Source organism: Bos javanicus, chromosome 19 (genome assembly GCF_032452875.1).
Source record: "Bos javanicus breed banteng chromosome 19, ARS-OSU_banteng_1.0, whole genome shotgun sequence".
Lineage (NCBI taxonomy): Eukaryota > Metazoa > Chordata > Mammalia > Artiodactyla > Bovidae > Bos > Bos javanicus.
This window is the reverse complement of record NC_083886.1, coordinates 63872364-63898199: the sequence shown is the minus strand read 5'-3', so window position 1 is coordinate 63898199 and position 25836 is coordinate 63872364. Positions and strand designations below refer to the sequence as shown.

Below are 25836 nucleotides of genomic sequence, written 5' to 3'. Positions count from 1 at the left end.
CACCTGCCCAGAGGACAGTCACTCGTGTCTTCTCATCCCAAGGGAAGATTAGAGCAGGGTCAGACAGCGCTAACCAGCATACACTCCGGCACTATTCTGGTCACTATTTACACTTGCTGCAGAGAAAGCAGGAGGCTTTTTTGGCTGCAGCCACACAGCACGGCATGGCAGAAATTACGTGTTTTTCTGGGCTTTGCTGGTCAGATGGAAGACGGTGGCCTCGTTTTCATATTCTTTTCCATTACGATTTATCACAGTGTGTGGAATACAGATCCCTGTGCTATACAGTAGGTCCTTGTTGACCATCTGTTTTATATACAGTAGTGTTTATCTGTTACATAGAATAATATATATCTTCTAATCTCAAACTCCCAGTTCATCCCTCCCCCACTTTCCCCTTTGGTAACCATAAATTTCTTTTCTGTGTCTGTGGGTCTGTGTTTTATATATAAATTTATTTGTATCATTTTTTTTAGATTCCACATACAAGCAATGTCATGTATATATCTGTCTTTCTCAGTCTGGCTGACTTCACTTAGTATGATAATCTCTAGGTTCATCCATGCTGCTGTGACTGGCACCATTTCATTCTTTTTTACACTGAGAAATAACCCACTGTGTATATGTACCGCATCTTCTTTATCCATCTATCCGTAGGCACACAGGTTGGTGCCATGCTTTGGCTATCATAAATAATGTTGTGATGAAATTGGGGTGCATATCTTTCCGAGTTATTATTTCATTTTATTCAGATAAATACCCAGAAGTGGAATGACTGAATTGTATGGTGGTTCGAGTTTTAATTTTTTGAAGAATCTTTATACTTTTTTCCATAATGGCTGCACCAATTTATATTCCCATCAACAGCACTGGGCGGGGGGCAGTTCCCTTTTCTCTGCATCCTCACTAACGTTTGTTATTTTTTGTCGTTTTGATAATTGCCATCTGACAGATATGAAGCGGTGTCTCACTGTGGTTTCAGTGTGTGTTTCCGTGTTGATCAGTCGTGTCGAGCACCTTCGCACGCGTGTTGGCTGTCTGAATGTCTTCTTTGAAGAAACGTCTGTTCAGGTCGTGTGAAGGTCCATTCTTTAGTCAGGTCGTTTCCGCTTTTAGGGCTAAGTTGTACGAGTTCTTTACGCATCACACACTTCAGCTCTTAAGCTCTCACTGGACGTGTGACTGGCCAGCATCTTCTCCCGCCTACTAGAGTGCCTTTTCGTTTTATTGGCAGCTTCCTTTCTTGTGCAGAAGCTTTTTAGTTATCTGCTGTACTGTTTGTTTACTCTTGTTTTGTTGCCCTTGTCTGAGGAGACTGGTCCAAACAAGTATTGCTAAGACCAGTATCGAAGAGCTTACTGCCTGTTTTCTTCTAAGAGGTTTACATTCGAGGATGTCCTGAGTCCGTTTTGAGTTGGCTTTTGTGTGTGGTGTAAGACAGTGGTCCAGCTTCAGTCCTTTGCATGTGGCTGTCCAGTTGTCCCAACAACACTTACTGAAGAGACTGTTTTTCCTCCATTATGTGTTCTTGCCTCCTTGTCATGGATTAATCCATCATATATGGGTAGGTTTATTCCCTTGTTTATTTTTATTCCCATACTTTATTTTGGGGGGCTCCAAAATCACTGCAGATGGTGACTGCAGCCATGAAATTAAAAGACGCTTATTCCTTGGAAGAAAAGCTATGACCAACCTAGACAGCATATTCAAAAGCAGAAACATTACTTTGCCAACAAAGATCTGTCCAGTCAAAGCTATGGTTTTTCCAGTAGTCATATGTGGATGTGAGAGTTGGACTATAAAGAAAGCTGAGTGCCAAAGAATTGATGCTTTTGAACTATGGTGTTGGAGAAGAGTCTTGAGAGTCCCAAGGAGATCCAACCAGTCCATCCTAAAGGAAATCAGTCCTGAATATTCATTGCAAGGACTGATGCTGAAGCTGAAGCTCCAATACTTTGACCACCTGATGCGAAGAGCTGACTCATTGGAAAAGACCCTGATGCTGGGAAAGATTGAAGGTGAGAGGAGAAGGGGAAGACAGAGGATGAGATGGTTGGATGGCATCACTGTCTCAATGGACATGAGTTTGGGTAAACTCCGGGAGTTGGTGATGGACAGGGAAGCCTGGCGTGCTGCAGTCCAGAGGATTGCAAAGAGTCAGACACACTGAGCGACTGAGCTGAACTTATTCCCCTGTATTTACCTTTGCGAAAGCTGCTTCTTTAGCAGACAGTTTCCCCTTCCTCACCCCTGCCTGTCAGAGCCGTTACTGTTACTCAGGGTTTTTCTCAAATGCCACTTCCTCCCTGAAGACTGTCCTCATCACCTTGTGCCTTTCCTTCATGTCACTTAATTGTAAGTGGACTTTTTTTAAGTTTTATTATCAAAGTTTGCAGGTATACCCAAAAGCCAAGTACAGTGCTACGAAGCCCATCGTGTGCATCGGGCAGTTTCAACTGTGATCAAAAATGCACCATGTGTGTCTCACACTTTCTCCTTTTCTTCCTTGGCTAAAATAACTTAAAGCACATTTCAGACGTCACGTCATTTTATCCTCCGTATTCCAGAAGGCCTCTCAGAAAACACGGGCACCATGTCACACAGCCACAGTGCCAACGTCATACCCACGAAAATTAACAGCAGTCTTTGTAGTATCATCTAACACGTGCTTCATAATTAGGTAGGCCCAGTTTTCCTGAAATGTCCATTTAAAGTTGATTTGTCTGAATCAGGATCCAAATGAAATAGGAGAGTCGTGTCTGCGTGTCGTGTCTTGTGTCTCTCTGTCTGCAGCAGACCCTCCTTGCTCTCTGCCCCACCCTGGCGACCTCCTGCAGACGCCCAGGGCCTGGCCGTGGAGCCTCCTGCCTTCTGCACTTCTGCACTGGCTTCCCTGCAATGTTGCTGGACTTCTTTCTGCCTCCTTTTTGTTCCCTTTTGTTCTCTCAGCTGGACACTTAAGACATCACTGAACCCCCTGATTTTTGTCCTGACCACATACCTTCTATGTCAGTCTAAGCACCTTCAAAGGTGAGGCCGTGGCTCCACTCCACACTGGGATTCCTGGGTGATGTCTGATCCACACTGGGATTCCTGGGTGATGTCTGATCCACACTGGGATTCCTGGGTGATGTCTGACACATTGTTTGTATTTTTAAAATACCTTTCAGTTGATTTATCTAGAATGAGTTTTCTCCCTCTTGCAAAATGTGAGCTGGAGATATATACACTCAGTGCCGAGATATTTATATTAGGAATTGAGTTGCCAGAGAATTCTCAATAACCTAAGTCCCCATTTCTACTTTGCACTGAAAGAATTAGAGCCAAACATAAGCGGGCACAGTTTTATATCTGAAGCTGCTTACAGTTTGGAATAAAAGCACTTAACATGTGCAGTTATGAAACGGGTGAGATCTCCCAGTGCCTCACAGAGACTCCAGGTGCGCACCGAAGTGGTGTCAGAAATCAGCGGTGTTGTGCATTCAGCAGTGAAAATCAGCTCACTAATCATTTTTCTGATCTAAGAATTTAATTCTGCTCAGTAGTTCAGAAATCAAGCTGAAAGTCTGACAGTACAAACACTGTCCTGTGTGTGCTTTGTTGCTGATAACTAACTGCAATCCGAGCCTTAATAACCGAAAGGGAGTGGGAGGAACTTCAAAGGTTGCATGATAAATGTTTTTGACAATGTGTCAGCTGAACATTAAGCAGGATCTTTGCAAATCCTCTCATTCTAAGTGGTTTAAACAGAAAGTTTTAAACTTCTTCCTTCATGAGTATTGGCCCCAGATAGCACAGTATCCCGAGGTTGAAAAGAGAAAGAAAACTACTTTATCTGGCGAGTATAATCCCATCCCTCCGTGAGCGGGGGTCCCGGAGGGCCTCACCTGAGGGTCCTGCCTTCACGTCTCAGGCGTTCGGCGCCTCCTCACCGAGCGATGTGCCGAGGTGACGGCGGAGTGACCGCGTCTCTGACCCGATGTGACCGCGCACGGGAGAACAGAGGCAGACCAGCCAGTGCGGTGACCGCGGCGCCGTCCTCACGCGGCTCCGCAGAGGTCTCAGGAGGGGAGCACTCTGGGTCCTCCCAAGGCTGAGATGGGGCCCGGAGCTGGGCAGTGGGAAAGGAGTGGCGGGCGGGGGCCGCGTTTCAGGACGAGACACAAAACGAGGGGCTTCCCTCCCCACGTGCGTCCGTCCCAGGGCTGCTGTGGCAAAGCGCCAGGACCCGGCAGCCTACCCGGCAGGGGCGGCGGTCTCGGACTGGATGGGGCGGGAGGGCCGTCCCCGCACCCGCAGCAAAGCGTGCCGGCGTCTTCAGTGTATTTATAGATAAACCAGAGTGGAAAGAAGCATGGTGGGCTGTCTGAATCCACGCACGTTTTCACAGGACCCGGTACCGGGGACCTTTTCTTGTGCCACTTTCGGCGGGCGTTCTGGACGGGCCTGAATGTCCGATAGTCGTGACCAACCCCTCAGGTGTTGAAAAAGAAGCAAGGACACTGGCGGATGGCTTGAGAAAACAAGGCAGGGCGCTCCTTGGGATGGGTAAGGGAGGAGCCTGAGCAAAACGCGGGCACTCTTATCCATGCGCAGCCAAAGCAGATGCAGTGGTGTGGTTCAAGGCGGGAAGGGGGATCTGGAGAAATTTCAGCAGGGAGACCCCAACTGTTTTCAATGAAAAGCCACGTGTCCTCTGTAAAACTGGCTCACGCTGCCAGTGACTACTATTGCTGATGTGAGTGCTCAGTCACTCTGCCGTTTCCAGGTCTTTGCAACCCCACGGACTATAGCCCACCAGGCTCCTCTGTCCGTGGGCTTCTCCAGGCAGAGAATACTGGAGTGGGTTGCCACGCGCTTCTCCAGGGGATCTTCCCGAGCCAGGGAATGAACCTGAGTCTCTTGTGTCTCCTGCACTGCAGGAAGATTCTTTACCACTGCGCCACCTGGGAATTGCCATAGCGCCAACATCTCACTGAGCGTTTCAGAGAGCACTTTAGAAGTGTGACTAGGCAGGCTACCTTGTGATGCTTACAGTCAGAGATGAAGGGGAAACACCAGGTGAATCATGATTCATAAGTGTGTTCTCATGTAGGGGACATGACTGAGAAATATGACTTCAGGTTTAACAGAGGAGAAATTCATGGCTCGTTTTGGGTTACAACTGTGCTGCAGGCTCACGTTGACCTCCCGTGTAGACGATTACCATGCAAGAAACTAAACATTTAGACCAGTGGCTCCTGGGTGCTCCCCTCCCTGGGTTCCGGCAGGAGGGCGGTCTGTTCTGTAGGCTGACCGCAGTGTAAGTGGTTATCATGCCGGCCGAAAGAGGGAATTCCTCTGAGATCCTGGAACATCCTAGCCTGGTTCTTGAGCTTGGTCCTGGATTTCCACCCCCCGAGATAGTAACGTGTTCACAAGTGACGCCATCTGGAGGGACAGAGTGGGCAATGTGCTTTGAATTTCCTGAGCAGAAATGTGGCGGCTGCTCCCAGAGGAAATGTGGGTGAGGTCAGGACGGGCTGTGTGCTGCCGGGGAACGTTAATGAGGTGTGTTGGGGGATTCCAGCTTCCTTAGATCATCAAAGTCTTGGGATAACATGATTTCTTTTCCTGGAACCTCCATGGAGACCAGGAAACACTAACTCTTTTAAAAGTGCAGTTTTAAGAGTTTTAAAGGAAGTCATTTAGGAATTTTAAAGGCCAGAAAATAGATGAGAGAGAGAGAAGAAAAGAAGGATAGTGAACACTGTGGGATTCTTTGACAGAAGTGCTGCTCTTGCTTCTTATATTGGCCACGATACTTTTTACCTTTCGAGTTGAATCCGTGGCCTAATAAGCACTGCAACAGCAGCCTCGGATCAAAGTGCAAGCTCATCCACGAGGTTTGTTGCAACAGCTGAAGAGTTTTCACCCAGAGGGAACTTTGCCTCATGTGAAGAATAGCCCACATATTGGGTTAAAACTCCTTTTCTTCATATAATATCACAAGATACTGAATTACGAGGGTTAAAGAAATGAGAAAAAAAAGTTACTTGCATGGAATGTGAAAAAATTAAAAACCTGAATGTGTATGTGGGTGCTTAGTTACTAAGCAGTGTCCGATTCTTTGCGACCCCACAGACCAGCACCCCAGGCCCCTCTGTCCATGGGATTTCCCAGGCAAGAATACTGGAGTGGGCTGCCATTTCCTTCTCCAGGGGATCTTTGCAATTTAGGGATCGAACCCATGTCTCTTGTGTCTCCTGCATTGGCAAGCAGATTCTTTACCAATGAACCAACAGGGAAACCCAAAAAACCTGAACACAAGCCTTAAAGATTACCATGTTGTGTTTGAATACACGACTGGCCTTGGCAGTAACTGTGATCTGTTTCAGTAACTAGGTCTGTAGTACAAACCTGTTCTCCGTTCTGCAGAACCACTGATAAGACTTCTTTACGGTTTTGTTATTCATTCTGAGTAGTTCTGAAGAAATCACTTTAAAAGAAATCTTGACTGGCATTTCAGGTGAAGAAGACTTGCTGCTTTTGTTAGTAGATTTACCCCATTAAAAAAAAAATACTGGCCTGTGTAAATAGCCAGCGAGACCACCCAGGACACACATCACTCTCCGCTCTGGTGTTAACCCCAGATTGTCTCCCTGTCTCGGGGACAGGACATGTCTTCTTGCTGGATCCCAGATGTTTAAGATGTGAAAAAAAGAAAAATAAGTACAAATCTGACACCAAAATGATGAGATTTTATAGTTTTACTTAATTTTCCCTTAACTTTCAGTTAGGAGTAGTACAAAGGAAAATATTTGCTGTTTCTGCATCAATTTTCCTCTCAAAGAACACCCACTCATCAGAAATATTATCGGCACCGTTTGTAAACTGAAGTCTCCTTACCTTAGACAGGTGTGGGCGTTGTTACAAAGGCAGTGAGGTTTCACGGAGGGCTCTCCTCCTCTCGCTGTTATAATCTGTCTCTTCACCGAGTCACGGGTGTCCTCTCTGTCTGATGGATAAACCAGTCAGCGGACGGATACTTTTTGAGACAAACTTTCAAGTCGTATTACGGGTTTTAAATAGAAAACAGACCAGCACCGTGTTTTAGAACCCTGGAATCCTACCGCGTGTGTCTCGATAAAAGCAGAAATAAGCCTTCCCGTCCAGTCACCTTCTCCTTCGGTCAGAATCTGGGCACCGCAGTCGTCTTCCAGAATATACACAGTGCGGGAAGTCCTGCCCTCCCTCCTGCTGGTGGAGGACGCGTCAATCATGCTTCTTCTGAAGTAAAACAGTGAATTCAAACCTCATGAAAGGAAGGATATGGTGTCTTCGTATGTCTTAAGTAGAAAAAGCTTTAAATATTCCTTCTTCTCTTTATTATGGAAACTCTCAGAGACACGCGTAGGGGGACCAGAGAGCAGCACCCCACCGCCCGGCTTCACCTTCGTTTGCAGGGCTGACCTCTCCTGGGCCGGGCCTTCCTGCCAAGCTCTGCTTTTCTCCGTGTTCATCTCCTCGCCGCGTGGAGTTGCTGCTGGCAAGGCCCCCTCCATGTCTCGCCCAGCTCCTCGATTCCCCACCGCTGACTTAACCCAAAGTCCCCAGCTGTATATTTAACAGGACGGACCGTCCCCCACGGTCTTTTGTGCTCACATCTGCTCCAGTCCCTGTAAATGGGAGAACACTGTGCCACTCAAGGTGCAGCCCCCAGAGAACGTGTTCTGTGAGCCAGAGCTCGGGGAGGAGCCCGTTAGCCTCGCCCCTCGACGGTCGATGGTCGGCAGGCCCGGGAGACGTGCCGGCGGCCTCAGGATGACTGACGAGGCCGGACACAGGTGTTTGCCAAGACGGAATGCACGGAATGGGGCAGAAGGTACTCAGGACACGCTGAGTCTCCGGGAGAGGGAACCGGCTCACGCTCCTGAAGAGCGGGGCACAGCCTGCGGGGCGTGTGACTCGGGAGCAGGGTCATGTCTGTGTTTCTGGTTCTGCCTCCATTTGCTAGTGGATGTTTTCAGGTTTCTCACAGCCCAGGGTCTCGGTAAAGATGGGAAGGTGGGGAGTTTGGGATTGTATTGTCTGGTAAGAGCCTGCGGGCCAGGCGTCCTGGAGTGAGAGGCCGGTCCGCGGCTCAGCCGGGCGGCCTTCTGGGCCGCGGCAGTGAGGCTGCAGCTCCGACGCCACTGGACGCCCACTCCGCCCCTCTCCGGATGAGGGCCTGGTGGAGTCTGGCCAAAGCCAAGGTCAGAAACCTCTCCAAAGACCTGTGCTGATCTGAGGCCGAGCACTTCTGGACACCCTTCACCCTGGGACACTGGGATTGTGGCTTTTGTGTCCCCACAGCCCAGAATCCGTCCTTTCCAGGGAAAGTTTCCTTTATTACATAACTTTTTAGCCACTTATTCAAATGGACTTGCATTTCATGTGTCCATTATTAAAAAGTGTGTATCCGCCATCATTTCGTGTTTGTTTAACTGACTCAGAACTAGGAGGGACACTTGGGTTTTTAGGAAGACCACAGAAGCCCATAATGTGTGGCTAAAGTTGAGCAGCTGACTTTGAAGCCTGTTTATGAGTTTTATGAAAATAGCATTGACTCTAGTCCTAGTTTCCCCCTAAATGAACAGCAGAGCCCTGGGATGCTGACGGGTGCCTCCTCCAGGAACATGAGCTGCCTGGCTTCTCCCTGCCTGAGGAGTCCGTGGCCTGTGGACCTGTTCCACTCTAACGTGCTCGATTTTCATATTTTAAGCAAACAAGTCAGATTATCCTGTAGCCTGCTCCCTTTCGCAGAGTGTGGTCTCCGCTCGTTGTTCTTGTAGAGCTGCGGGTTTTCTTCCGGAAAAGCTCATTCTTTGTCGGCAGTCCACACAGAGCTCTGGGAGAGTCAGCCATGGGTGGTGCCCGCTGCCAGCCCCGTCACCTGGCGTCTAGAGGCAGGTCTCGTTGGCAGAGCCGCCCTTCAGTCATGAGGCCAAGGCACCCAGCAGAGGTGAGCGGCACGTCTGCAGGACACGCAGCGTGGCCGTTCAGGTGGGACTTTGTTTTAGGTTTTTGAACCAATGTTGGACACTCCATTCTTTGATGATCTTGGGCTTTTCTCGGGAATAAAGTAAAAGTTGTATTCATAGATGTGTGTCAAACATCAGACTGTAAGCCTTTCCAATGAAGATGCCACAGCTGAGAAGAAAGGTCCCCGCTAGTGCTTACTCAGTCGGAGAAGGCAATGGCACCCCACTCCCGTACTCTTCCTGAAAATCCCATGGATGGAGGAGCCTGGTAGGCTCCAGTCCATGGGGTTGCTAAGAGTCGGGCACAACTGAGCGACTTCACTTTCACTTTTCACTTTCATGCATTGGAGAAGGAAATGTCAACCCACTCCAGTATTCTTGCCTGGAGAATCCCAGGGACAGAGGAACCTGTTGGGCTGGCGTCTGTGGGGTCGCACAGAGTCGGACACGACTGAAGCGACTTAGCAGCAGGAGCAGTGCTTACTCAGTAGTTGTCACCCTCAGAGAGGCCTGCGTCCATTCTGGGGGTGAACAGCTCGTGACCTAATAATTTTTTTAGAATATGAGATCAGGAACAGCTGTCAGTATAAACTGTCCTTTTCCTTTCGTCTGATGCATTTTAACTTTTTGGAAAGTGGAATATTACTCCGTTACTCTTCAGCTTTTTAAACTGATTTTTATTAGGTAATAAGGAATTTCTAGCTATATGGCTTGCTCTGATTAGCCCTAGAAACATCATGTGAATCCTTTAGTTAACTATGAGCAAACTGAAAAGCGGAGCCGTTTGAAAAGCAAATGTAACTTCCCTTCTATTTTTTTAGCATTGCTGAGACACAGTGGGTTAGCAATTTCTTCTTCGCTGTGTGAAGGCGGAGAAAGGACAGGTCTGGCGCTGTCCACTGTCCTCGCGGGGACTCTCTTATCAGACCCCCTGGACTCGTTTCCTCCTCCATCACCTCCAGCACCGCGATCCCCCTGGCCTCTGGCCTCCTCGCCCTCTGTCTGCTCCTAGTCTGGGCATCAGGCAGGGTCAGGCTTTGACCTCCGCTCCTTTCATGATTCCCCACCAGGGCATCCTTGTCTGCATGGGTGGGCCTGAGCCCTGGAGCCCCACCCCCTGCCCAGAACGCCCCCCCTCAGATCCCTCCCCCAGCTCAGGCCCCGCCCCTGCTCAGGCCCCTCCCCCCATTCAGTCCCCTTCCCCGCTCAGACCACTCCTCCTGTTCAGGCCCCGCCCCTACTCAGGCCCTGCCCCCTGCCCAAGCTCCTCCCCACGTGACGGTCTCCAGGAAGGCCCTGCAGCACCTTGAACTCTTGTCAAGGAGTCTCTTCCCCCGGTGCTGGGACACTGCTGGTTCTGCCTGCTCCCTCGTGGAGGGCGGGCACAAGAGGAAGGACGAAGGGGCTGAGAGACCGGGTGGGGACGGGGACCCTCGAGGGGGCCGTGCCCGGGGTTCTGCTGGGGAAGGGCAGGGTGGAGATGAGACTGCGGGGGTGACAGTTTTCTGCTTAAAAGACAAAGGACATGCGCATCTCCTGTATTTTTCTTCTTTGAAATAAATCAAGAAACAAAAGAGTATAGTTTTTTATTGTGTCAGAAACCAGACAATATGTCATCACAAATAATAATGTCATACGTATATACATGTTTCAGGTGTGTGTATAGAGAGAGAACTTTGGAAAGTATGCTTGTACATTCTGTATCTTGAGAAACTTGATGACCGTTCGGTTACTCTGCTGTGTTGACGATAGTTGGATGACCCCATGGTTAAAGTAATTTCCTTGGGGAAACAGTTGAGATGTGTGTTAGCTCCTGCCCAAGCGTGGGCCTGGTGCCAGCATGCACCAGGCCTGGCTCCAGGCTGGAAACGATGGGGAGAGCACCCTGGGCTGCAGGGGTCCTGGCCTCACACAGGCACAGAGACAGAGCCCCTCGAGCCCCGGACGGGTCACAGCCCCGCACGGGTCACAGCCACGCAGTGTCCAGGCTTTGCTCCTGGGACAGGTCGGTGAGGTCACACCAAGAGCAGAGCGGCTTCCAGGCAAAGGCGAGAAGACGCGGGCGACGGGTGAAGGGCCGTGGGGAGAAGCGCGAACGCTGAGCTCGGGGTGGGTCAGTGTGGCGTGGTGAGCACAAACGCTGAATTCAAGGTGGGTCATTGTGTCGTGGTGAGCACAAACGCTGAACTCGGGGTGGCTCAGCGTGTTGCAGTCCCATCCCAGCGCCTTCTGGCTTGTGGATGGACCTGAGGGGGCTCTCTCCCCTCTGAGGGTCTCGGTTCAGTCCTCCCTAACGTGGGTGAGAAACTGCCTGCTGCACAGGATTGCCAGGAGGCTGAAAAACAAAGTCCATGCAGGCGACGGTGGCACGTGGTCATTGATCATGGCCACAAAATCTGCAGGACACGGAGGCTCGCTCGGCCCAGGGTGGCCAGAGCCTGGAGACCCGGGTCCCCGAGGACCCAGGTCGGGAGTCTGAGCCGCAGCTCGGGGGTGCTGTTTTGGTGTCTGAGCATTGCAGCAGGGGGATGACGTGATTGGATTTGGGGGCATGGGGTCACACTCTGCGGTGTGAGGATGGAGAGCAGGAGAGAGCACGGCAGAAAGCAGGCCAGTCTCCTTCCAGCCCCACGTTCACTCCTCTCCTCGGTTAGGCCGTAAGAGATGCCAACAAGATCCTATGCACTGGTACAAAATTATCAAAAGCAAAAAAGTGCTACTTGGTCATAAAGCATAGGAACAACTGCATTCATCCTTCTGGAAACAGCCCACGATAATACAGTCATTAATATAAACAAAAATAGAGTCTGAAGCTCATTGTCAGTCTTGGCTGAAGGGTGGATTTTATATTCCAGTATAATATCAAAAAGCCCCTAAAGCTTCTGTCCTCATTCTCATTCTCTCCTCAGTCAAACCATTACACTCTTTTTAAACATTCTGTTGCTTTATCTTTGGCTGTGCTGGGTCCTCACTGCTGTGCGCGGGCTTTCTCCAGGCGTGGAGACGGGGGCTGCTCTCCGTTGCCTGCTCAGGCTTCTCGTTGCAGAGCACAGGCTCTAGGAGCTCGGGCTCCAGCAGCTGTGGTGCACCGGCAGTTGTCCCATGGCACGTGGCATCTCCCTGGACCAGGGATCGAACCCACGAACCCTGCATTGGCTGGTGGATTCTTAACTACTGTGCCACCAGGGAAGTCCCCCTAACTCTCTTTTTTTTCCCCCTTATTGTCTTTTAAATAGAGGTTCTTAGCCTGGGGTTCATCCATGGACAGGCTTCCGGCAACACATGGACGCCCCTGAAACTAGAAGCACATGATAAGCACTTTTTTCCACGTGGGGAGTGACCACATAGCAGTCACCAGATGCTCCAGTGAATCTAGAACACCAGAAAAAGGCCGAGAACCAGGGGCTCTGTCTCCGTGGAGAGAAGACTGGAGTTGCACTGACGGGACTGTTACTGGACGTGAACTGACTTGTGCTGCCCGGACTGCAGCTCTTCCCCTGCCCCAGCATCTCAGTCAGGATGGGCCGTGCGTCCCGCTCCTCCACCCCAGGCCAAGCCCTGGACCTCCCTGCAATGCCGCTCCCTCCCTTGCCTCCCTCCTGCTCCAGCCACAACCCCAGAGTCATCGTCTCTTTATTTTTCACTCTGCATCCACGCCTCAGGGCTGCGACCCGGGTCCTCAAGTGGACTGGGGCCCTGACACCACCCCGGTCCAGTCCCCAGCATTCTTTGCCGTGTGTCTCAGCAGCCTGGACCCTGCTTCTCTGCTTTGCCTGAACCCCTCTTCAGTCTAATCTTTGCAGCAGCTGAAGCGATCCTCAGACCCTCCAGGAGCCCCCTTCGCTGCACTGTTTTGCTTCCGTGCTCGTCACTGACATGTATATACACTCACTGTTTGCATCCTCTCTGTCCCCCGGTGTAATGGAAGCTGGTGACAGCAGAGAGTTGTTTCATCTGTTTTCTTTCACTGCTTCATCTGAAGGACCTATCACAGCTCTTAACCTAGAGCAGAAACCCGGGCGTCTTCCCTGAATGAATTTTATTTTGAGAATGCATTCAGCATCTTCCCGTCCCATCCCTTGCGCTCTGCTCGCCGTCATTCCCGTGTATTGTATCTGTCATCACATGGGATTGTTCGAATGGATCCTGTTTCTTTTCTAGTTCACCTTTTTACTTAAAATAGTAATTGATACAGCGTTCTTTATTGAACCTGTCATTCCGGGGTTCCCCCAGAGCAACCTGAACGGCTACTTGGCAACTGAAAGAGTTCCCCTCTGTCTGCTTCTTACGGGTTCTTCAGATTCAGTGCTATCCTCAGTGGCTTAATAAAGAAATGCCTTTCAGGTCACTGTAACTTACTCAGATCACCACAGCACAATGCTGAAAAGCGACGTGCTGGGCCAGTATCTCAGCTCCTGCGGCCACAGCACTGTTCAGAGTGTAAGGGCCCCTCACAGGTGTACTGGTTGAACTACTTTAATTAGCAGTCGTTTTACGCTTTATCACATGCTGTGCATCTGTGCTGGGAACAGAGGACATATTTTTATAAGATGAATGGACACCTGCTAATGTGTCTGTTTTGTAAGTTTGGAATTTTTAACACTAGTTATTGCTAAAGTAGGAAACATCTGGGCCCAATGCTGAAAGGCTGGGCTTTTTTCTGCCTGAACTATTTGGAACAACTGTAATAGACTTGAGATCTGAGGCTCTTTTGACACCAGCTTAGGTGGTAATTTTTAGCACCCTCAAGGGTGCTAATTTTTAATATTTTTGTATTTGTCTTATACCATTTCAGGCTTTACAAGAAGAACTGGAAAACCGCTCGAAACAAGTGCGATCCATAGAGAAGAAGCTACAGCACAAGGAACTGGAGTCACAGGAGCAGGTACTTGCCCACATGGCCGGTTTGCTTGTTGACTTTCTCCAGGTCCAGGGGCTTGGGGATGGTGGTCGTCCTGTGTCCTCTGGGATGCTGTGGCCTCGAGTGGCAGAATGCTCGGGTCCTGCAGCACGTGGACAGCCACGGGCTCTGTCACCCACAGCCTGCGGGCGGAAGCCCTGCCGCCAGCTCCGCTCCCCTCATTCCCGCATCTCTGTGTCCCGTGCTGGTTTCATCCTAAACCAGCTCAACAGCAACAGTTCCCAGCATCCTGAGCAGGCCTGGGGACACCCAGCGGCAGAGGGGGGCTGCTCATGTCTGGGGTCCTGTTCTGAACCGTGAGGGCGCCTTTCCCTGGAGCAACCCCCACCCGCAAGACCACTCTTCTCATCTCATTGGCCAGAACAGGCCACATGCTCTGCTGAGACCAGCCAATCCCTGGTGAGAGGACAGAGGGGTCAAACTGGCCTGGACCAATCAGGGTCCACCTGGCGGGGCTGGAGTTACAGGAGGGAGGGGGCAACCTGGACCCGGAGGAGGGGACGCCTGTGTCGGGGACGTAGCCGACAGGGTCTGCTTGTTAGGATAAAGGGACACCATCGTACTTAGAGACACGAATCACGCTTTCTCTTGAATTTTAATTTTCTCCTTCTTTCTTCCATTGTGTTCATGAAACAAATCTAGTATAACCACGATGATCCAGCTATGACAATAGCTAATGACCTATTTTATTTTCAAATGAAAGGGTCTTTTTCGTCGAAGTCTTTTAAATTTTACTAATTTTAAATTAAAAAGCCGACAGAGTATCAATACATATCACGAGTCTTAATGAAACTTTTATTAAATGCATCGCCCTCGGCCTTAACGTACAGCATTGCAGATGTCTTTCTCAGGACCACCAACCTGTGGGACAGAACCCACTGTGGGTGTCGGCAGACACTTATGAGCTGCTGTTTCCTATGGTCCTCTCAGCACAGGAATGCCAGGGCGGCCATCTTGCCTCTGTGAAGAGCAGCCCTGACGTCAGGCGAATGCAGAGACTTACATCACCTCTGGAGTCGGCAAATGGGACCCCCAGGTCGTGCATGCAGTCGTGTCTGACCCTTGCTGCCCCATGGACTACCCTCAGGCTCTTCTGTCCATGGGATTTCCCAGGCGAGAATCCTGGAGTGTGTAGCCATTTCCTTCTCCAGGGGATCTTCCCCACCCTGCAGTCGAACTCTCGTCTCCTGCACTGGCAGGTGGATCCTTTGCCACCGAGCCAGCAGGGGAGCCTGACACCCAGGTGGGGGACTGCAGAGAGTGGCAGGTGTGAGTATCTGATTGATGCTGCATAGTAATATTAATACTTACTAAATGGACTTGACCTCCCGGAATTCATTCCCCATGTCTGCTGCTCACCCTGCATCATCTGTGCATTGTGGACGTGTCGTGGGCATCTGTGTTGTGTCTGTGTAGGATATGTCTTGTATAGTGTCCATGCTGGACAGGCAATAGGATCACAAAATATGATTCTAGGATGAAAGATGAGTTGTAACTGTATTTACCCAAGGCCTACAATATGAGAGACACTGCACAAGAAACAGTACACGACTTAGTTCATTTATCCTGATAATCACCATTTAAAGCCAGCATTACACTCCCGTTTCCCTGCTGATGCACTGCAGCTCGAGAGGCTCAGTGACTTGCCCAAGGTCACCCAGCTGCAAAATAGTATGGGTGGGGTCACACCCTGGTTGATCTGAATTCCAAACTTTTGTTCCTGTCATGACAGTTTTTAAGTTACAGCATTTCTAGTTTAAAAATCGACACGGCAGTGACAGGGAAAGTTTATTAAGGCTGGCAGAGGAAGAACCACCGCCCCAGACAGCTGGAACAGGCGGTTAGCTCCCTGTGGCTGGAGAGCAGAGCCCGCGTGGCAACAGGTGAAAACCCACCAAGGAGGCAGTGTGGTCTTGGGGGGATGGCCCAGGTCCCACTGTCGCTGAGGTTAGCTGGGCCCCCACCCCGGCCGGCTGGTGTGTCTGGAACTAGGAGAAGATGACAAGCTTCTTAAGAGCAGGAAGCATGTTCTCTGAAGGACCGGGCCTCCTCCCATTTGTGATAAAATACGACTCAAGGTAAAACTCTGTTGACATCACTCTAATTCATGGCAGGACTTCACACAGAAAACCCCATAATAGATGGAGAGTAGGGAAATTAAGAAATCCCAGATGAACAATAGGGAAGGGTTCAGGAACCACTTCAGTCTTATTTTATTGACTTCTTTTTGATCATCAAAGTTGCTTTCATCTTTGTAGTGACAATAGGTTTCTAAACTGTTTCTTATACTAATTCCTGATATCTTCTATTAGGCTCCAGTTTACCAAAGAAACGTCAGGAAATACCCCTGGGTAAAGCTGAATATTTCATAATCTTTGCAGCTACGAAATGCTGGGTTCTTTCCACAAGATCCTAGGGTGTAGCTTAGCAATTGTTTCAGTAGAACTGAAGAGCAAATCGTGGCGCTCCTTCAGTTCACCTGTGTTTAATCTGATTTAACTTCTGTTTTATCTGAATCCGACCTTTCCTCTCGTGGCACTAACAGCAGCAGTCAAAACCAATCACAAGTGTCGTAACCCACAGTCTTCAGGGCCTCATTGTGTGTGTGCTCACTGAGGGTATTTAAGGTATTTAAAGTGTCAAAATTGTTTGCGATTTTCTATTTTGCATCTGTCAAAGCAATTGCAAAATAACAGTAGTCAACCTGACATCAGCCAATCAACAAAAATGTGTGCAGAACAGCCTCTTGAAATTTTTCTTCTTTCTTTTCAACCGAATGTTATTATCCTGATACTAGCTGCATAAAGAATCAAAACTGAAACTAGCAGAATTACAAAGGATAATTTCCTGAGCGTCTTTTTTTAACTTGCTTTAAAAAAAATTTAAGCTGTTTCTGTTTTTCATTTAAGAAAAATTCGTGTGTTTTAATTCTGTAAAAACAAAAAAACTGAATGAGGCATTCTGAAAGATGTGTTTTTACTTAAACACAGAAAGCCGCTTCTCCTCCGGTCTCGATGGCTGGCACCTCAGCTGCCCCCCGCCCACCTTGCCGGCATCGGCCTCTCCTCCAACTCCTCACCCTCAGCATGCCGGTCCCCGAGTGCCCGGGAACCCGTGGCTGCAGAGGGTTAATTTGCCCCTTAAGTGGCATCAGGATAACACCGATGTAGCTAGAAAAGACCGATGTTCTGTCCAAGCCAGCCTTACAGAAACCGGTTGTTGTTGCTGTTGTTTAGTCGCTAAGTTGTGTCCGACTCTCTGCACCCCCACGTACTGTAGCCAGCCAGGCTCCTCTGTCTATGGAATTTCCCAGGCAAGAGTACTGGAGTGGACAGAAACATATCTTTCCTTTAACGCATAAATAAGGAAGTAACACGCTGGAATCAAGATTTCCAGTAGAAATAGCAACAGCCTCAGAAATGCAGATGATGCCACTTTAACAGCAGAAAGCAAAGAGGAACTACAAAGCTTCTGATGAAGGTGAAAGAGGAGAGTGAAAAAGCTGGCTTAAAACTCGACATTCAGAAAACTAAGATCATGGCATCCGGTCCCATCACTTCATGGCAAATAGACGTGAGAAAAGTGGAAGCAGTGACAGACTTTATTTCCTTGGGCTCCAAGATTGCTTTGGGCATTGACTGCAGCCACAGAATTAAAAGATGCTTGCTGCTTGGAAGAAAAGCTATGACAAATCTAGATAGCATATTAGAAAGTAGAAACATCACTTTGCTGACAAAGGTCTGTATAGTCGAAATGGTTTTTCCAGTGGTCATGTATGGATGTGAGAGTTGGACCATAAAGAAAGCTGAGCACCGAAGAATTGATGCTTTTGAACTGTGGTGTTGGAGAAGACTCTTGAGAGTCCCTTGGACTGCAAGGAGATCCAACCAATCCATCCTAAAGGAGATCAGCCCTGGATATTCATTGGAACAACCCATGCTGAAGCTGAAGCTCCAGTACTTTGACCACCTGATGCAAAGAGCCGACATGTTGGAAAAGACCCTGATGCTGGGAAAGATTGAAGGCAAAAGGGAAGGGGGCGACAGAGGATGGGGTGGTTGGATGGCATCACCGATTCAATGAACATGAATTTGAGCAAACCCTGGGGGAGAGGGAAGGACAGGGCTTCCTGGTGTGCTGCGGTCCACGGGGTCACAGAGCGCTGGACACGACTTAGTGACTGAAAACAACAACAGGAAAGTGATTTTAAAAACCGTCATTCCTCTCCACACCAGGAGTTAATAATATCTGGTTCCCGATAAGATCTGAGCAAGCATCCTAGAATTCAGCAGCGGAGGGGAGGCTGGGCCTCCGAGCAGACCTCACTGCGTGAGGAGACCGAGTCCTCGGGAAGCCCGTGACGTCCCGTGACGGAAGCGGGCCACCCACCCCAGTGTCATCGTCCATCGGACTGACCACACTGTGATCTGGATCTGTGCTGGACGTCACTCAGGCTCAGCCTGTGTGTGAAACCAAGTCTCCTTTTCGGGAACAACAGGGTCTCATTATTCACTGTGAGACCAGGTGATTTGCAAGCCTTTGTCAAAGTAATTCAGTAAATTATGGAAAATAACGGAAGAAAAGAAATAGTCTAAAATTTTACTAGTGTTCTTAAGACTGCGAAGCCAGGGTCTGTTTATCACAGGGGCACTACACACATCAGCCTCGGACCTCAAACATAATGTAGACAATGCCATACGCGTAACGAAGCCCCTGCTTTGAACCAGGCATTTTCAGCCTCAAACGTGTGAACCTGGATCACTCAGGTTCCCAGAAGATTCTTTTAAATAAATCTGTGAGAACTAGTACTTGGAGATCCAATCAATAAGATGCAACGCCGTGCTTTTCACAAAGGATCATCCTTTCTTTCCTGCACGCATCACTCCTGGGCAGTGTGAGGTGCTGGCCCCCGACGGGAACCGAGAAGAGGCCTGGATGTGCGGGTCCTCCTCCGCCATTGAGGGGTTCCGAGTGCAGTCGAGCAGAGGCGGTATGGGGCGCGGACTCCAGGCTGGGGTTTGACGATGTGCTTTTCCTCCTAAGGGGCTGTGAGGCTCAGGTCCACAAGGCGGGAGGTTGCCACCCTGGCCCTGCCCGCCATCTCCCCGACCGTGGGGGAGGCTCCCCCAGGGCAGAGCCTCCAGATCCAGTGGCCAGGTCCTCAGCTCAGACCCCAGGCCGCCCAGAGGCCTCGCCGGTTCTCTGGCTGGCATGTTTTGGCAACTGGCCGGTCCCGCTCCTCTCGGGTGTGCCCAGGCCCTACGGTCTAGAGTGTGCGCAGACTGCCCTGAGTGTGTCGTGAAGTACTGGGCACGGCCCACAGTTGAGTCCCAGCCTCGCAGCAGGCAAGGCCGAGACTCATCAGTTCATGCAGGACGGAACCTGCCGAGTCTAGTGGCCAGTCTCACGGCTAATCACGTGCATCTGGGGAGGGGACAGAGGGGGTCCCGAGACCCCCTTTAAGGCCCATGGTGAGGGACCGGGGGAGGCTTCAGGATGAGCACGGCCTGCAGGGGAGGGTCCACCCTGGTCACGATGGGTCACGTGGCCTGTCCAGGCCCTAACTGGCCCAGATACCAGGCTCCTAGGTCAGTAGCCACACCTTCCCATGGGGTCCATGTGGACATTGCGGCAGGATGCATGTGAAACACGTCAGGAGCCAGGGAACGTGGATGGAGCATGTGTGGTTACAACTCTTCACCCAGGAGAAGGGCCCGTGAGGCAGGCGTCCGCAGAAGGAAAGACACTGGTCAGGATGAGGGGACTGCGGAGAACAGGTTCCGGGTGCCCGGGGGCAGTGGGGAGCCTCCTGGGCGAGGGTCCCGTTGGTGAGGAGGAGAGACCAGGACGTCAGCTACTCTCATTTCATCCCTTGAGAAGCAGTGACAGCAGCAAGCCCGTGTCTGCCTGCTCTGTGCTCTGCTGGGACGCGGTGCCCGCCCCGGGTTCAGGGTGGGGACTTGGTCACTGCTCAGAAGGCTGTTTTCAGCTGCAGAGGACATTTTTGTTTAACTGCATAGTGTTTCATGATTGCGTCTTTAGAGAGATCCCTCCAGCAGCAGAAGGTAAAACGAGAGATGACAAGAGCTGAATCCAGCTTCTTCTGCCGTCACACCGTTACCACATTATCGTCTATTCCTGAAGAGTGTGGGCCTCCCATGGGGCCCAGTGACCCGTGAGGGAGAAGGTGAGCATCGGGAGGACCAGCGTCAGCGCGGTAAAGCCATCACTGGCCGGCCTTAAAGCCCCGTCAGCACCAGGGGCCACCAGCGAGCCTGTGGTCACGGGCAGCCTCACAGACAGACATGGGGTGCAGACAGACGGTCAGTTAGGCCAGAATCATGGCAGTCGTCAAGAGGAAGACCAGCTCTGTCTTTTACAGATTTCCAAGCCTTTAATTTCCATTTCCATAATGGATTTTAAAACTTCACAGTCTTGGCTGCTATGGGCTAACAGATCTGCAGTGCAATCTATTCAGAAGTCCCAACAGCTCAAAACTGTGTTTTATCCCTAAGCACATTATTAAAATGGGAATAATAATTGCAACAGAAATACCATTCAAAGACTTTTACTGACTTTTCATGTTTAATGGTTATTACTCTGGCTTCTTTCAAGTAGCTTTAATAACCACAGTTTATTTACAAAATTCAGGCTGATTCCTTTGTTCCCAAGACAGCTGGTATGACATGTTGCTGTAAAATGTTAAGCTGTTATGAGAGAGAGAACCACATTTAACTTTGGCCACATCTTATTCTCAATGAGAGTTTGAATTCTTGTCCCTGTTTTCTGAAAAACACTTGAAGCGTGCATTTCATCAAACCATGCCTTATAAATCGTTATTCTGGGAGATTTCCGTGGCAAAGCAAGTCAGCCCACTTGCACCCAAAACCACCACCGGAAGCCACGCACAGCGACCACAGAGCCGTTTCCGTGGCAACTCAGAGCGTCTCTGGTGGGTGAGTGGGCTCCGCGCTCCATCACTGCTCTCCTGAGAGTCCCTCCGTGTCGGCCTTCACTCGAGGGGTGGGAGGCAGGTCCCCGTGTGCCCCGCTGTGTGGTTTCAATCTCCTGCTCTGCAGACATCCCAAAGCCAAGTGCCAGCACAGCGCCCCCTGCATCACTGCAGCTGCTCTGGAAAGCATCCTCTGCGCTGCTGAAGTGGCTGCTGGTCATCAAACGTGGATGGGGGATGAAGCTGGGGTCCAGCCGCGGGACACACGGCTCTAAACTCTGACCTGGGCTGCCAGGTTCAAAGCCACGCTGAGCGCCCGGGGCTGGGTCTTGCTCCCTGCCACCTGTGGGGAAGGGATGTGATCACATGTTCTCACTTCTTTTGGTTTGATTTCTTTTTTTTTTAAGGTAGTTTTGTCTTTAATTTTAGTCTTTTTTAAAATTAGTTTTTAAAATCCAAAAATAATGGATCCAAATGAGTAAATAATTGTTGTTCTTTTTCAGTCACTCAGTCGTGTCCAACTCTTTGTGACCCCATGAACTGCAGCACACCAGGCTTCCCTGCCCTTCACTATCTCCCAGAGCTTGCTCAAACTCATGTCCATTGAGTCACAGATGCCATCTAACCATCTCATCCTCTGTCACCCCCTTCTCCTCCTGCCTTCAATCTTTCTCAGCATCAGGGTCTTTTCCAGTAAGTCGGCTCTTCGCATCAGGTGGCCAAAGTATTGGAGCTTCAGCTTCAGTCCTTCCAATGAATATTCAGGGTTGATTTCCTTTAGGATTCACTGGTTTCATCTTGCTGTCTAAGGGTCTCTCAAAAAAGGAGGAACAAAAACTAAAAACCAACTTCGGCTGTGTCCCACCTTATAGAATTTGTGGACAAGGACAGTGATCAAGCGTTACCCTGGGGGATGGAGTATCGTCTCCCAGGAAAGTAAGAAGGCTGGATTCCTGGGCCCTATCCTGTCAAGGCATACTTCACTGGCAGTTACTAAGCCCTGAATTCATGGAACTGAGGAAGAAAAAGCAGAGATAAAACACAGGGATGGTAAGAGAGAGTGAGTCAGCATGGTCAGGAGAGAGAAGTGTTTGATGACTGTTTATTGCGCTCGTCACATTCAGAAAAGAGTGTCAAATAGTATAAGCCTTACTTGCAATTCCTTTTCTACTGTGGTCCAGCCAGAAAAGATCTCCTTTTCCTGTTGAGGAAGGGCTGTTTTGAGGTAGAAGCAATTGAAATTGTTGTCGAGCGAATGACAGAGCAGAAGTATTTCAGAGATGTGAGATGTATGTCAGTCTATGTTAGGAATAAAGAAGGAAGGGTGTTTTTTTTTTTTTTAATACAGGGGAAAAATTCAGAAGTTTAAAAGACCACTTGAACATACTTTCCTTGTAAATCACCTTTTGGATTTCTATACAGAATTGGGCTTCCCTGGTGGCTCAGACAGTAAAGAATCTGCCTGCAATGCAGGAGACTCGGGTTCAATCCCTGAGTTGGAAAGATCCCCTGGAGGAGGAAATGGCAACCCACTCCAGCACTCTTGCCTGGAGAATCCCATGGACAGAGAAGCCTGACAGGCTACAGTCCAGGGGGTCAAAAAAAGTCAGACATGACTCAGCAACTAAACAACAATAATAGCAATTTGACGTGTTATGATGCTATTTTAAATGACGTTATTTTTAAAATTTCATTTTCTCAGTTGCTGGTGCTGAGAAAGACAATTGACTTTTTGCATAGACTTCCTTTATCACATTTAGGGAATTTCTTTCTATTCTTACCAAAAGTCTCTTTTCTTCTTAAAATTATAAATGGATGTTTCTTAAATACCTCCCTTCCATCTTTTGAGATAATTATATGAATTTTGTCCTTTATTCTACTAATGCAGTGGACTTCATAGATTTTTCTAATGTTAAATCCATGTTGCACTTCTAGAATAAGCCTCATTTGATCATGAAGACTTATTCCTTTTTACCTTTTGCTGGATTTTGGTTCACTAATATTTTGTTCAGAATTTTTACATCTATGCTTATGAATGACATTATCCTACAATTTTCTTTTATTGTGATGATCTTATTAGATTTCGGTGTCAAAGTTTGCTGGTCTCATAAGACAAACTGGAGTGTTCCCTCTTTATCTGTTTTCTGGAAGAATTTGTGTAATACTGATAATTATTTCATCCTGAAAATGTTTGTTTGGTAGATTAAGCTATCTGGGCTAAAGATTTTTTTTGTTGGAAGATTTTCAGTTATTTATGGATGTACTTTGCTTAATGGCTGTGGTATCAGAATTTCTGTTTTAACTTCTGCCTCGTTTTCTCTTCTCTGTTTGAGGCTATAATTTTATATATACATATAAATAGGTATACTCCTGACCTTCTAACTGTGTTTCCTATGTTCTATATTGATTCTGCTTATTTTTTTTAATCTAGCTTCTTCTTCACTGAGTCTCTCCTTAGCTGTGTCTCACCTGCTGTTACACTCGCTCTTAATTTTAAGTGTTGAATATTCCAGAGCTGGAGTTTCTACTTAGATCCTTGTTTACTTTGCTATTCTGTGCTGAAGTTCACCGCTCTTGCCCTAACTTTGTTGAACGTGTCTATTTTGGTTCTCTTAAAGTCTGGGTCTGATAATGTTACACGGATTCACGTGGTTATCATTTCGCTGCATTTGTTTCACTCAGCTTCTGGTCACATGGTCTTGGTTTCTCATGAGCCTGACTATTTTTGATCGTGTGCTATTTTTGATCGTGTGCCAGATATTTTATATGGAACCTGATAGGAATAATTGGAGTCCTAAGATGATGGTCATTTCCTCTGGAAAGAATTTACATTTGCTTCTCGATAGGCAGGTGGTGCCCTTGCCATCTTGAACAGCCATGGTCCATTTAGGTGGGCCTCCGTCTGGGGAGGGATGGTCTGTGTCCAGCTCACTCCCACTCCTAGGGTGTAGCCCAAGGGGCTCCACCCAGAAGCATGGGTCTTACCGAGCACTCCCCTGCAGTGAGCCCTGGATGCGGTTTATGTCTCCCTGGCTTCTTTGTGAGGCTGTTGAAAGATCTACTCAGCTTCTCAAGCTCTGACCGGCCAACCTAGAATAGGCAGAGGCCCCTGTTCAAATGTCCCCAGAGCCAGACTCCTCAGTTCTCTGCATTTCTCTCCTCTCCGGGTTGGCCCCATAACCCTTCCCTGCCCTCCTGGTTCCCTGATAGCTTGAAGCAGACTTGGTAGAGAGTCATTACTAGAAGCGGAAATCCACCACAGAGCTCCCTTGACTTATGATGAGGTTGCACCGTGATGAACCAATTGAAGTTGACAACGCTACAAGCTGAAAATTCGTCTAATATACCGAAGCCACTTCTATTAGCTTAGAGTTGGGTAAAATCATCTAACACAAAGCCTAGTTTATAATAGTGTTGAATATCTCATGCAGTTTATTGAATGCTGCCCTGAAAGTGAAGTTCTTTCAGAATGGTTTGTCGGGACACAAAGGTTATAAGAATGCTGGCTGTTTGCCCTTGTGGTCACTGACTGACCCGGAGCCGCTGCCCAGCATTGCCACAGGGTTGTATCACTAGCCCTGGAAAAGACCACAATCCAAAGTGTGGTTTCCACTGAAAGTGTATCACCTTCACACCTCTGTAAAACAGAAAATGGGGAGTCGTTCCATCATCAGTCAGGGGCCATCTGCATTTACATTGCTGTGAATTACTCGATCACATTATTGCTAATCTCTTCTATTGACTTGATTTTCTAATTTGATCTGTAGAAATTCATTTTCATATGAACTCTATTAATGATTTGTTAAATATGTTGCAAGTGCTTTCTCCTAGTTGCTTACCTTTAATCTCTTTATCCAATATGTTAATTTTTGAGAACATTATCCTCTGTTTTTCTCCTTTATGATTTCTAAGCTTGCTTAGGAAGGTCCTCCCTCCCCCAGGATTATAAAACATATTCTCTTTTATTTTCTTCCATTACTAATGAGAGTTTTGTTTTATGCATTTTGACTCTTTAATCCACCTCAAATTTATTGAAATATACCATATGGTATGAGGATTATAATAGAATGTTCCCCCAAGGAGAGGCCCATTCTCTCATCTGTAGACTTTGTGAATATATACATCACATGGCAGAAGAGAGTCTGCCAAGGCAGCTGAAGTGAAGAATTGGTGAGCGTGAAGCGGTATCTCAGATCAAGCGGGCAGTGAGCTCAGTGTAAGCACGGGGCTGCATCAGGGGCAGAGGGCCCTCTGGCTGGAGGCCGAAGGCAGTGACCGAGGTGGGGCCAGAGAGCCGCAGAGAGGTGCAGGGCCCGGGGGAGGGCCCAGGTGGCACCCAGCAGGGCAGGGGGCGTCGCTCTTCGGGAACTGAACTCTGTCCACAACCTCAAAGAGCGCCTCCAGGTGAGAGTCTGGCCCTCACCTTCTGCCGCACGAGACCAGAGCAGAGGGGCCGGGAGCCCCAGCCCTCCCCTGGAACTGGGAGGTGGTGGGCTTGTGCTGTTTGAGCTGCTCTGGTTGTGGTCGTTTGTTACAGCAACCCTACAACCGGTACAGGGATCTTAATGTATTTCCAAAAATATACCCGGTTATTGGAACCATTTATGGACTGAGATATTCTTCCCCTATTTACTGGAAATGCTGCTTTGTCAACAGTCAGATTTTCCATTTGTGTGTGAATCTGCTTGGGACTTTGTATTCTTTCCTGACCATCAGCGTCCTGTGCCAAGATGAGTCACAGGGTATGGTGCTCGGAGGCGTGGACTCCGGAGCCCCAGGGCCGGGGTTCAAATCCCAGCTCTGCCACTTCCACTTTGAACAGATCAGCTTACTTTTTTTGCCTAGGTTTCCCTGTCTTGAAAGTGGGTTAATAATTACACCCACCTCACAAAATTGTTGAGAAGATTGTCAGTTGCTGCTGCTAAATCGCTTCAGTCATGTTCAACTCTGTGTGACCCCAG

General features: G+C 48.8%; 1 protein-coding gene across 8 annotated transcripts in view; it reads left to right on the top strand.

Annotated features, from left to right (window-relative positions):
• CEP112 (centrosomal protein 112) overlaps window positions 1–25836 on the top strand; it is a 330761-nt gene that overhangs the window by 288854 nt on the left and 16071 nt on the right. For all 8 annotated transcript variants that reach the window (XM_061393053.1, XM_061393051.1, XM_061393050.1 and 5 more), the window contains one exon: window positions 13798–13887. In XM_061393053.1, the coding sequence (XP_061249037.1) occupies window positions 13798–13887 (90 nt within the window). The remainder of the gene's footprint in view (window positions 1–13797; window positions 13888–25836) is intronic.